Source organism: Frankliniella occidentalis, unplaced genomic scaffold (genome assembly GCF_000697945.3).
Source record: "Frankliniella occidentalis isolate FOCC.00 unplaced genomic scaffold, Focc_3.1 Scaffold157, whole genome shotgun sequence".
Classification (NCBI taxonomy): domain Eukaryota; kingdom Metazoa; phylum Arthropoda; class Insecta; order Thysanoptera; family Thripidae; genus Frankliniella; species Frankliniella occidentalis.
This window is the reverse complement of record NW_026267283.1, coordinates 765,031-777,542: the sequence shown is the minus strand read 5'-3', so window position 1 is coordinate 777,542 and position 12,512 is coordinate 765,031. Positions and strand designations below refer to the sequence as shown.

Sequence of the window (12,512 nt, the reverse complement as noted above, 5' to 3'; positions counted from 1 at the left end):
TACCCGTTGTCCTCCTCACCCTCCCTCTTCACAGCCCCCACTAGTATAAGAAGTAGCGCCCGGCGGCCAGCGTCGGCGACTTCCGGGAAGCGGCAAGCACAAGCCGCGGCGAAAGCCCCGGAGGGTTGTTTGCCCTTGACGCGGGGTTGATATATGTAAGTTACGAAAGGGAAGTGCCGGAGGGTCGTTGGGTCCGGGGGATCGGGGTCCGCGTAGGGTCAATGTACCTCACCTCCCCTCCCGCCGGTGCGCGGGCGGGCGCTTTCCCCTTCACAATGGCTACAACCCCCTTGACTCTAAATAGGACCAGCCTAATATAAAAACGACGCAAATAAACAAAATAAAAAACAGACTTCCTGGATTGTGTTTGCGACACGATGCTAGACGCTACAAGTAGTCGGCACGGCAGGCGGCACTCACGTAGGAGATGACGGGCAGGTTCCAGGCGGCGGCCACGAGCGCCTCGGGGCCGCAGGTGTCGTCCGGGCCGATGAAGGCCACGGCGCCGCGGTCCCGCATGACGGTCATGACGCGTAGCGCGAGCGCGGCCAGCGACGAGTCGCGGCGCCGCAGCCCCGCGTCGGCCGGGCTGTTGGTGCCGATGTCGGCGGCCAGGTACTGCAGCTGGCGCCCGGGCAGGATGTGCGGGTCCATGTTGACGGTCCGCACGGCCAGCGGCAGGGCCCCGAGCACCACCTGCGTCTGGCCGTACGCGCCCAGGAAGCCCAGCGTCACCGGCTCAGCGCCCCGAGCACCACCTGCGTCTGGCCGTACGCGCCCAGGAAGCCCAGCGTCACCGGCTCCCCCTCTGCGGCAGCGAAACAAAAATCCAGCTCAGCCGCGTCACAAGGAAGGTTAAAGATGCACTGGTCCCGTGCGGGTGGTGGTGGTGCGCACCTAGGAGGACGCCGTCAGCCACCGGTTTGCAGCGATCCGCCATGTCGACCGACGAGGATATCTCCGCCTCCAGCCCGTGGTCCAGCAGCGCTCCGAGCAGGGCGGCCGGCGACGCCACCAACAGCAGCAGCAGCAGCAGCAGCATCATGTCGTCGTCCTCGTGGCGTGGCGGCGGTGATGTCGGGTACGTGGTGCGGGGCGCGCGCCGGGCGCCATGTCCGCCAGGGGGAGCGTTCGACTAGGGAGTGCGGCCGGGAGGACGGCCGCGCCGGGCCGGGTGGTCCACCCCAGCATCCCCCTTCCTCCCCGACCCCACCCCGCCGCCGCCGCCACCGACCACTGGTTGCACGGCCTCCCGCGCCTCCGCGGCCTCCACCCACAGGGCGCGACGGAGGGGACCAAAAATTAAACCCAACCCAGACGGAACCAGTGTGCGACAGAGAAAACGCGGCGCTGATCCGCTTATCAGCAGCGGGACTGCACACGCGCCCCTGGCCTGGCCCTGGACCAGGGGGAGGGGGATGGAGGGGGTGCACTTCCCTTGTGGGGGTCCACCCCATCCCCCAGTCTCCAGCTGAGGCCTCGACGTGATGGAATGTGCAGCCTATCTGGGTGGCAATAAGCTGAGTGGTGACGGGGGGTGAGTGGGGGGGGGGGTAGGAAGGACGCGAGCGGCGAGCGGCAGCTGAGCGCAGAGCTGTTTTTATGCACTGGTCGCCGAGCTTCAGCGCTTTGCGCCTCGAGGGCCGCAGCAGCCTCCCACAGTTATTGCAAACACCCAAGGGCCAGGGCCTTGTGACCAATTTAGGATGCCGGCTTTTCCTCTCCTCAAGTCTTTGCCACGCCACGCCACGCCTTGATGTTCGGCGCGGTCGGGCAGGGCCGGGACAAACAAGTCATCTCCCCCGCATTTATTCCCCTCAGCGGCACTACGGGGTTTCGGGGTGGGAGGGGGCGGGGATGGAGACGCTGCCTACGTAATGAGAACCAGGGCGAGAGAAGGGGTGGGGGTGGAGTGGGCGCCGAGACCGTGTAAGACTCCCCGTCGCACCCCCCCCCCCTCCCCGCCGCCACCCCCGGCAAACCTTCGTCGAAAATAAACATGTGAAGGAGTAGCCTACGGCCCTGCTTGTACGTCCTTATACGTCGATCGGAGGAGAACGAATATTAGTGAAAAGGGTTTAGGGCAGAGTTGAAAGGAGAGCTATGCAAGCCACAGGCGATTGCAAGAGAGTAAAGCCGTGGAACGTAGTACACTTGTAATCAATGAGTGAAATGTATGTAAGTATGAATGGAGCTGGTCGCAGGTGGAGCCGCGCAGTGATCGGCCACGCCAGCCACGCCGCGCCATCTGGCGGGTGTTCGGGCAGGCGTGACGGGCGGGGCGGGGCGGGGCGGGGCGGGCGCGGGGACAGCGCGGCCCAGCCACCCCCACGCGCCCGCTCCGCGTGTCACCGCGGCAGACAGTTGGTCGGCGCGGATAATTGCTGACGTAACTCATTAATGCCTCGCGGCAGGGCGCAGGGAGGGGGTGGGGGCGGGAGGGGGAACTGGACGGCGGGGTCAGAGGTCGCCGGTGGAGGGAGCCCCGGCCCCCGGGCCCCGGCTAGAGGGTGGGGAGCTCCTCGGCCGCGTGGATCGATCCCCATCGGCGGGCTGCGGGCCGTCCTGGCCGTCCTGGCCGCCGGTCACTGCACTGCCGCTCCGCCCGGGCCAGGCAGGCGGCGCCCCCTCCCTCCGGGCGTCCTCTAGGACCTTCAGGCTGGGCTAGCGCGGGCGGCCCCCTCATCGGGGAGGGTCCTGCTGCGCGGTGCAGAGTGCGGGGGTCGATGCCGGCAATAACACTTCCAGCGGGGTCCCCGTCCACCGCCAGCCGATCGATCCCGTCCCGCGGCCGCGCGGCGGACCTCTCCGCTCGCGGTGCCGCCCCCGCCGTGAGTGGCCAGGAAGTGTGGGAGCCGGCCCGCGGGAGAGGGTGAGTCCACCTGCCTGCCCGGGGGTTGCGGCGGGGTGGGGGTGGTCGCCGCGGCCGCCCGCCGCCGCACCTTGCTGCCGCCGCGGCCACGGGTCGGTCCGCGCGTCGGCGTTGGCCGTCCAGGTCCGGGCAGGTGGCTTGCTGGCCTGGCTGGTCAGTGAGCGGCCAGCGAGCCAGCCCCGCGGTCCGCAGGCGTCCGCAGGCTAGGCGCAGCTTTCGCGGCGGGCGGCCGGGTACCCTGCTGCAGCAGCAGCACCCAGAGCATGGCGGCGTAGCGCGGCGGCAGCGTCGATAGGCACTTCCCACGCAAGCGCTGAGAGCCCAGCGACACCCCGCCGAGCTCAGCATGCCAGTAAGTGGCCTCTTTGTCATCGGCAGTTTAGTTGGAGTTTTCAACTTCCACATACCGAAGAGTAAACAACCTCGTTTATTACCTCATCCAGAAAAATTCGGTAAATTAATATCTTGCCCCTAGAAAACGGCTCCTTTCATTCAAAGCTCTTGACTTGAGTTTCATAGAGGGAAAAAAATATTTTGACAACAGGGTCCTTGGTGACAAAAAATTATAATTGTTAAAAGACATGTTCTGGATGAGACCTCGGATGAGACGGATGAGGATGTTAACACTTGAGCCACATTCCGCCCCGAACACTTTCAACGCGACTCACTTCAAATGCCAATTTTTCCATAATTTTGGGGGGAGATAAAGAGAGCTACTTCAAAGTGATTACTCATTCACGCTTGAACAATTTTTTTTTTGTGCCTGGAAAACCCCGGTGGATATTGTCATCGTGATGCAGTCGGTTTGCCTTTTCGTCTCAACCATAATTAGGAAGATATAATTTTGTATCCAGCGAAGACGTGTTTTTGAGCACATCTCGTGCAAATTTTGTACCTGAAAAGTAACATGTACCTAGCCTCAGGTACAAATAACATTTCTAGTTCACAAACACATTTGCATCCGATTGAGATGTGCTTAAGAACACATCCTCACTGGATACAAAACTGTCTTTTCCCATTTGGAGAGCATGCGTTGCAGTATAAATACAACTACGACGAGTTTTCTCAGCCATCTTGTACGGCAAAGAAAAGAAAACACGTGAAAACATGTTGTTGTTTGCATCAAAGTTCGCATTATTGAATTGAGTTACATATGGGGTGTCCCATTTTTTCTTGTTTTTATTAATGCTGTCCGGCTGTACATTCTAAATGGAGAGAGACCATTTTTGTAACTTGGTTAGCTGTGTTGTGTGTCCTTGCGCACATCTTCATCGGATACAAATTTGTCTGTACGGAGTACGGAGGTACAAGTTGTGCCTAAGCTAGGTACAAGTTGTACCTAAGCTAGGTACAACTGCTTTTTTATGTAACGTAGATGTAGATACAAATTTGTATCTGATTTAGATGGGTACAAGGGCACATCTAGTCAACATACAAAAATTGTCCCTAGATGTTTAGTGAGTACCGCATTTAGGCGTGTGGGTGGGTTGCCTATTCGTTCGGCGCCATTAGGTGCCACGGTGAGCGACGGTGGGCAAACCTGCACGCCTGCATGCGGTCCAGTATAAAGATGCCATACGGCTGCTGAACTCGCAAACGCAAGGGAGCGAATGTGACATTTCAGCGATTTCTCATGTCCTTGACGCTGAGATACAACTCGTGGCGAACAGGGCCGACCGATATTTATTATGGTTTCGATTCATGTTCACAAGGATATATTTTCGATAATTGTGGTGAAGCAGCAGTCCGGAGTAGAAAACAAAGAGAGATCTGCCTGGCGCGCTTCAAATCAATGTCGTTTTCGATCAAACCCGATCAAACCTCCATTGCGTTGACATTGACATTTCACCCCTGGGGGCCGCGAGACCGATATGTTATCTATTCGAGGCGCCGGAATTCTATAATGCAGTGTCAAATTAGTTTCGGGAAGCAGCCGTGTCCCAGACCTGCTCGCCCATGAATAATTCAATGAGGCCATATAGTCAGCGCTGCGGCGCAATTTTGCGCAATCGCCTCGATTTATCAGGGAACGGCCGCGGCATGGACGCTTCTCCGCCTCCTCCCCCACCCCCTCAACCCATCCGCACCCCCTTCATTCGCAAATAGCCTCAATAATGCGAGTGCGTGACGGGAAACAAAAGGGAAGAAGACAGCCTCCCGCGTTCAGTTTCCCGCTGCCGGGCGAGCAGGCCGGGGGCGGAGGTCCTGCGGGAGCGCCTCCTCCTGTGCCTGTCCGTCCGGGTGTCCGGAGCGGGTCGGTTGCGGCGGCGGCGCCTGGTCACGCAGCTCTCCACCCGGAGGGGGCGGGGTGGAGGTGGGGGCTGCAGGTGGACACGAGACACGCGGACGCGCGACACCAGGGTGGCGGCGGTAATGATAGCGGCGCGGTGGTGCAACCTGCCCCTGCCGCCGCCTCGGTACACGCGTGTTTGATCGGGTAGTGCTGGGGCTGCAGGTGGACACGAGACACGCGGACGCGCGGACACCAGCCGACTGATTCAGAAGATCGTTCAAGAGGGGCTCTCCTATACCTCCCGTGTAGCCCCGTCCTTGTTGCACTCATGGGGGGGTAGGTATAGGAGAGGCCCTCTTGAACGATCTTCTGAATCAGTCGGCCGGGTGGCGGCGATAATGATAGTGGTGCGGTGGTGCAACCTGCCGCCGCCGCGGTACACGCGTGTTTGATGGGGTGGTGCTGGCGGGGGCGGCGGGGGAGTGCAAAGGGTCAACCCCCATCGCTGCTGCTGTCCGTCCAGATGACGTCATTGGGTCCGTGGGCTACTCCCAGCCAGTCGGGAGATTGGACGCCTCCTTTCCTACGCCGCTGCCGTGCAATTCGGGGGACCGTTCAAAAGGGGCACTCCAATACCTGCCCTATGAGTGCAACAAGGACGGAGCTATACAGGAGGTATAAGAGAGCCTCTCTTAAACTATCTCCTAGATCGCTCGGCTGGGGCGCTAGCGTGGACCGCCGCCGACCCCTCGCGATGCACTCCCTTTGTCCCGCGGCCGCCGATGGCCTAGCGCGGCCGGGGGACGATGACGCCGCGCTGGCGGGGCGGGCCGGCGGGGCGGGGGCCAGCACACGGCCCTGCCCGGCCTGGCCAGGGGGCTGGTCGATACGGGCATGGCCAGCGACGGGCTACCGCTGCCCGCCCCCCAGCCCCCGCGCGGCCCACGCGCTGCTGGAGGCGGCACACTGGAGGCGGCGCTGGAGGGGCCTCGGGGGCTGGGCTCCCGAACAGGTCCGCGGCGCTGCGGGCCGAGAGTGTCTTCACTATCGACCTCCCCTCCGCCTGAGCGCCCGACCAGCCGCCTATCCGGGCATGACCGCGGGGACGGGGGACAGGGCGGACAGCGCTCCGTGGCGCCGTCGGCCCGGAAGGGGTAGCTGGCCGCGGGGACAGTGGTGGAGCAGGTTGGTTGGGCCCCGTCGCTCTGTGCTGGGCCCCCTCGCGCTTGCGCCTGCTGTCCTCGTGAGGTTCAGCCTCCCTCGACCCCCCCCCCCCTTTCTGGTCGCCACACCGCCCTCCGGCCGACAGGTGTACAGAGAGACGCAGAGAAGTTGCGAGAGCATCGAGGCTATCGACCGGCGCGGACGCGCGGCTGGCCGCCGTGGCGCTGGCCGCTGGTGGCGTCGGCCAGCTCCCGGCCCCGGCCAGCCCCGCACGCCAAGGCGGCGGCGAGGCCGAGGCCGGCCCTGCCCGAGGCCCAGCCCCATCGGACTCATAAATGAGTCATATCCGCCGGCTCTCCGTCCCGGTACGACGGGGCTCTCCTCGGAATCGGGGCCGGCGTGTGAAATCAGGACTCGTGTTGCAGGAGCCGCGCTAGGCCGAGCCGCGACATGTTGTGCTCGGCGCGCCCGCGGCCGGCGCTGCAGGCCCCGCTGCAGAGGTCGCAGTCCCCCGGCTACTGCAAGGTGACGCTGCCCGACGCCAAGGTATGTTTGTAGATTACCGCCAGATTCAGCCCGGGGCAACAGTGATCTAACGTCCATGTTTCTTTTCCCAGGGGGCGGATGACCTGACCAGCCTGCACTGGCTGCACTCCATCAACATCCTACCGCTGCCCACGCCGCCGTCGTCGCCGACTGCGGGGGAGCCGGAAATGGAGAGTTCGCCCTCGGCGCCAGAGAGGCCAGACCCGCTGAGTGAGTGCGGCAGGCTACATGTCATTATTCCGATGTCGACAGTTTTCAAAAGCCAAAGCCGGATACTTACCTTTCGTGCTTGTGCTGTTTGTGCTGCAGAGTCGCTGCTGCCCTCCGTGTCCCCCGAGCACCTGGAGCGCTACCGCTACGACGGCAGCCACAAGCCTCCCTTCTCGTACGCAGCACTCATATGCATGGCGCTGCGCTCGCACCGCACCAAGATGACGCTCTCCGACATCTACAGCTGGATCAAGGACAACTTTATGTACTACCGCAACGCAGACCCATCCTGGCAGGTGAGGGGAGAGGGGGCACTTCCGTAGTTAGGGATCGTCCAGAAAGTGCGTCCCCTTCTCTCAGGTTCTTTCGGGAAATTGCCTGAGCTCGGCTCGGCGCCTGCAAGACTCAGGGTAGGCCATCCCGCAGCACACGCATGCACTGCAGACATGATGCTGCCTACCTATCAGGCGTTGTGGCACCTTGCACAGGCTGAAGTTCGCAAATTCGAAACCACGAATGGCGGACGTACTTTCTGGACGATTCCTTAGACTGGGCCACAATGTACGCGTGCGGGCGGGTTGCCTACCCCCGGACAGTTAGGCGCCACGTTCAGAGGTTCAGGGATGAGACGTTCGAAAAACTCGTGCTTGCGGTAGCGGTACAGTCCAACTAGAAATTTGGACGGGGGCCGGTCACCTGGCTTAATAAGTGAATGCAGAACCTACCTCACAGTTGCGATTGTTTGTGTGCCGCAGAATTCCATCAGGCACAACCTGTCCCTCAATAAGTGCTTCGTGAAGGTCCCCCGGTCCAAGGACGAGCCCGGCAAGGGCGGCTTTTGGCGGCTGGACACTCAGCGACTGGCGGAGGGCAGGCGCGCGCGCCGGGGTCGGCGGCGGAGCGCACGCCCAGCAAAGTAAGTCTCAGTCAAGAGGCCCCCAGAGAGAGTCCTCCAGAGAGCCCAACTTGAGTCTCCTCTCTATCCGCAGGTCTGCCGTGGCAGAGACAACTCCAGAGCCCACACCCACCCCCACGCCACCGCCCAGCCTGGAAGTCCCCAGCTCCGTCTTCCTCCTCGAGTTGGAGGCCAGCCCCTGCCCCAGCTCCGAGTCCGGCTCCTGCTTCGAGCTGGTCGAGCTCGGCGGGGACAGTCCGGGGGGAAGCCCTCTGCCCTGCGCGATGCCACTGTCGGCCGAGCTGTCCGCCGCACTTCCAGGCCCGCCGCCGTCGCCTACGGTCTCGGCCACGGCCACCCCGGCCCAGTACGCGGGCCTCGACCCCCTCGCGCCGGACCCGCTGCTGCCCGTCCAGGACGATGACGACCTCTGCAGCCTCCTTATACCAGGAGGCTGGGACATCAGTCAGCTGGACCAGCTGGACTTCCTTCTGAACTCTCTCTAAGAGGTCTGCTGGCCTGACATGGCTCATGCGCCCCGAGGCACCTGTGACCTGCTACTAAATTATGACAGCAGGCCCCTGTATATCAATATCATTCGGTTGTTCTTCCGTCCCTTCATTTAGTATAGTAATTATCACACCCCAGGTGGCAAAACGTGATTTATCCATGCACTATATGAAATTCTTTCATGTATAGGAGAGTGATAAATTAAATAAATGATGTTGTTCGTCAAGTTCAAATCATAAAGTTAGTGATATTTAGTGAATTCCAGGCACCAACGTAAATGGACTTGCACTTATAAAAATGCTCAGAGGATCGCTGAGCATAAGTGTGCATGGAAAGTCAGAAAGTTATTGAAATTGTGCTGGGTAGCTAAGACAGACTGCATAAATAAATGATTAAGTTGCCAAGGAAGGTGGTGTGTACTGCTGGTTTGGTTCGTGCTATTCAATTCCTAAAAATTACTGTAGATTTACTGAGTAATAAAATATATCATTTTGTGGTAGAACTTCTAGACTCTCTAGGTCTTTATTATTTTATCAATATTTAAAATGTGTGGAGTGCTTAGTCTTTATAAACAAAGACCCCTTATCTATCCGTCCATGTTCTAGTCAGTAGGTTACTTATCCGTCCAACATGGGACTGAGGTTGTGTCTTGTGATGTTAGACCAAACTGCATGCTCAAAGAGTGATTTTAACTGCTGTTGCTTGAAAAACAAGAGTCAAAGATAGTCATTTTACAACACAGTTATGGCATGTTAGAGAATTTGCTGCCAAAGGTGGAGTTGAGTGGAAGTACTAAATACTTAATAAAAACACTGTTCCTAAATACAGTAAAAAATAACTAATTAAGCATGTTGCTTGGATGCAGTTCTAGTCAGTATTATCTTGTATGAGTGTTGTGTCAAATAAAATTTAATTAAAAATATTTAATATTTTAATCGTCATTCCAAAATATACATCCTAACATCAGATGTATTGCACAACCCAATCAGCCAAAATACTGAGGAGGGATAGAATTCATGTTGAGACATTTCCCTATGTTAAAAAACATAATGTAAACTGCAAATAATAACACTTCCTTGAACTTTAACAAATTAGACAAGTTTTAAGCCCTTTTCTTCTTTGACTTGGTTTTTGATACATCGGTGTTTATCTTCGACTTGGCCTTCTTTCCTTTCTGTTGAGCACCTTTTGACAGCTTCTGTGAAACCCCTTTCATTCCAGCAATTTTCTTCCCTTCCTATAAAATAAAAAGAAACAAGATTACAAAAAGTAACATAAAATGAAGACATTTGAATTCTTTTAAATCTTTTAGAATATATTCCATAAAAATAATGCTTACAGTTTTAGCTGCAACTTTAGCTGCAACTCTCTTCCTTTTTTTCTTGGGTTGGTTCTTGTTTTTAGTCTGAAGAACCAAAGATTATTAGTAAGGTTGAAACAAAAATGTACAATAATTAAGGTATTTAATGAACTAAAACGAAAACACACCTCCTCGTCTTCCAGTTCTTTCATAGAGGCAGACTCACTCCACTGAGTCAAGTAGGCAGCCTCTGCAGCTTCTACATCCTTGAATTCGTTCTCACTTCCACTGTCATCGCCAGATTCGTCAACCTCCTCCTTCACTTTGACATCCTCTTTAAGAGAATCTGAACCATCACTAGAAATATTTTGAGTCTTCACATGCTTAGTGCGACTGTCACTACGTTTCTTATTTTTACCCTTCTTTTTCTTTTTATCATCAAAGTCCTGCAAAACAGTATGTTCATGTAGACACATTTCCATGGGTTCAAGCAAGGAAAGCATATTACAAGGCAAAAACAATGAACAGGATTTTGGCACTTACCATTCGGGGGTTTAATTTCATGAACTCACGGTCCTCGTCTGTCTTCACACTCTTGATCTTAACTTGACCAGTTGGGTAAACAGTAACTCTGCATCCAGGCATAGTACTGAGCTCATCTTCAACTGGTTCTGCACTAGTTTTTGACTTTACATAAGGGACACTTGTTGGAGGAGCTGTAGAAAATCAGATATAAAGCTCTCATAAGTGGATTTATCTAGCAGTGGTCAAATAGAATAAATAAGAAAAACTTAACACACCAAGAGAAGCGTAAAGAGGAACTGCTGATGTTCTTGGACCTTTCAAATATGCAGCTCGAATATTTTGTACTCCACCAGGTAACTCCTTTTCTAAGACCTTCCAAACTGCTTGAATATTGTCTGCAAGCTGCTTCTGTGTAAATCCAGAATGGCCAACTTGGATAGAGTATGAGGATCCATGAGAGTGTAAAGTAAGAGATACTTTGCGAAGTGCTCTGTCTACTTCACTCTGAAGATCCGGCTGGAATGATAGTTTGCCATTGACTTTCGTCATAGCATGAATAGGAACAGGAGTCCTGTAAGAAAGGACATGCTTTAAAGAACTATCAGTAGAATGTACAGCAGCAATTATTTGAAAACTCAAATTGGACTTACTTCTTTGCCTTTTCAAATGCTTTACCAAGAAAATGATAACAATGTCCTTGAATTCGACCATCACAGAGAAACACATCAAACATACTTGCTAATCTTCTCTTTAATTCAAATTGTTTGTACTCATACCTCAACTGAGTAAAAGGTATAACCTAGACAATAGCAAAGCTAGATAGTAACAAAATATTCAAGTGCTTTCAACAAAATCTAAATATTTCATGCACATACCTGTTTGATACCTTTGGTACCAGACTCCATCAGTTTTTCTTCATACTGTTCAGCATGTTTGGCAAACGTGGTGTCTCTCTTACGTCCTCTTTGGAAGTCGGGTACAATTAGACAAACATCAGGCTCCGAAACGCAGATAGAATTAGGGACAACACTGTGAACAAATTAAGGGAGCAGTGAAGTAATAACTGAAGTACAAATAAATATACCATTATTTACAAAAAAGGGAGTCTTTACCATCGAACAATCCTGAAAGGAGTTACAGGTATTTTGTGAACATTGATTTGCAAGTTGATTGGTTGTGGCTGAGAGCCAAAAAGATCCTTTTTTTCCTCAGTCTCTTGTTTCTGATGTACAAGTTTCAATGTACCTGAGACAACTCCTTCAAGCTACAACAAAAATCAACAGCACTATTACTGACAGGACAACTCATACGTTATAATCAGATGACAGCAGTTAGGAGAGGACAAGAGAATTAAAACTAGTTGGATGCATGCGAATTTTACACAACTGCTTACCAAATTCCTGTTTAGACTGCAGCTGAGATCGATTTCATCATGTACTTTTGATACTACTGTTTTCACAACTTTTGATGACTTAGATTTCTTCAACTTTTTAGGCACTTCTGATTTCTTAACCCTTTTCTTAAGGGGTGTCTCAAGAGTTCCACTTTCAACAACATTTTCTTCTTGCTTCACCTTCCGTTTACCTTTGGGAGATTGAGTTGGACCAACTAAAGGCTTCTCCAGTTTAGAGGTGAAGGCCACATCAGCTTTCTTGGATTTGATTGGTTTTTGAAATGAACTAGGCTCCGAACTCACAAGTTTGGACTTCTTTAAAGATTTTGAAACCTTCTTCTTGTCAGGAGAACTTAAGGATTCACAGGCCAGTTCTAGAACTGCCGCTTTCTTTTTGATTGATGGATCTGGAAGAGAAAGCGTGAAGATAATGAAGTTCAAATTCAGAACTTAACGGCAGTGCGCCCAAGACAAGACAGTAGAAACAACAATTTGGAGGAGACTAAACAGAAAGACCCACAACAGATAAATAGACATTACTAACCTTTCTCTTTCTTCTTCAACACTTTGTTCTTCGAAACCTTGCCAATGGCAGTTTTCATCTTTTTCGGCTGAGCAACTGACTTCATCTTGCAGTGAGGGCGTAAATAACTTGTGTGTAGGAAATCAAGTAAAATTAATCCTTCACGGTTAACCTAAACACCATGCGGCGACTACGACATGTGCGGGGCAGTGCGGGGGAAAGAAAAGAAGAAGAACGCGAGACCGACACGTGGTGCAAATAAGGCTAGGCTACTGCGTATAATCTTGTTTACGTGTTAACGCAGATCAAGCACTGCCTTGTAGAACACTTGCCGTTGGCGG

The 12,512-nt window shown here is 54.3% G+C and overlaps 3 protein-coding genes across 3 annotated transcripts in view; 1 reads left to right on the top strand and 2 right to left on the bottom strand.

Moving 5' to 3' along the window:
- The window catches only part of LOC113203347 (guanylate cyclase 32E-like), a gene marked incomplete at its 5' end in the record, with an annotated part of 14,414 nt that extends 13,676 nt beyond the window's left edge, over positions 1–738 (bottom strand). The window contains one exon of the mRNA XM_052271291.1: positions 421–738. Within this exon, the coding sequence (XP_052127251.1) occupies positions 421–738 (318 nt within the window). The remainder of the gene's footprint in view (positions 1–420) is intronic.
- Positions 739–2,953: 2,215 nt separating this feature from the next.
- On the top strand, positions 2,954–8,940 carry LOC113203358 (forkhead box protein J1-A-like). The gene is made up of 6 exons (XM_026417994.2): positions 2,954–3,224; positions 6,695–6,815; positions 6,887–7,025; positions 7,125–7,321; positions 7,781–7,941; positions 8,015–8,940. Exons 2-6 carry the CDS (start codon positions 6,720–6,722, stop codon positions 8,424–8,426), a joined length of 1,005 nt encoding a protein of 334 aa, XP_026273779.1. The 5' UTR covers positions 2,954–3,224; positions 6,695–6,719; the 3' UTR covers positions 8,427–8,940.
- Positions 8,941–9,348: 408 nt separating this feature from the next.
- On the bottom strand, positions 9,349–12,405 carry LOC113203357 (ribosomal L1 domain-containing protein CG13096). The gene is made up of 10 exons (XM_026417993.2): positions 12,193–12,405; positions 11,649–12,055; positions 11,368–11,519; positions 11,131–11,284; positions 10,906–11,054; positions 10,531–10,826; positions 10,274–10,446; positions 9,919–10,176; positions 9,770–9,835; positions 9,349–9,667 (listed from the first exon to the last, which is right to left on the bottom strand). The coding sequence occupies exons 1-10, from the start codon at positions 12,275–12,277 to the stop codon at positions 9,533–9,535; spliced, it is 1,875 nt and encodes a 624-aa protein (XP_026273778.1). The 5' UTR covers positions 12,278–12,405; the 3' UTR covers positions 9,349–9,532.
- Positions 12,406–12,512: the final 107 nt, after the last annotated feature.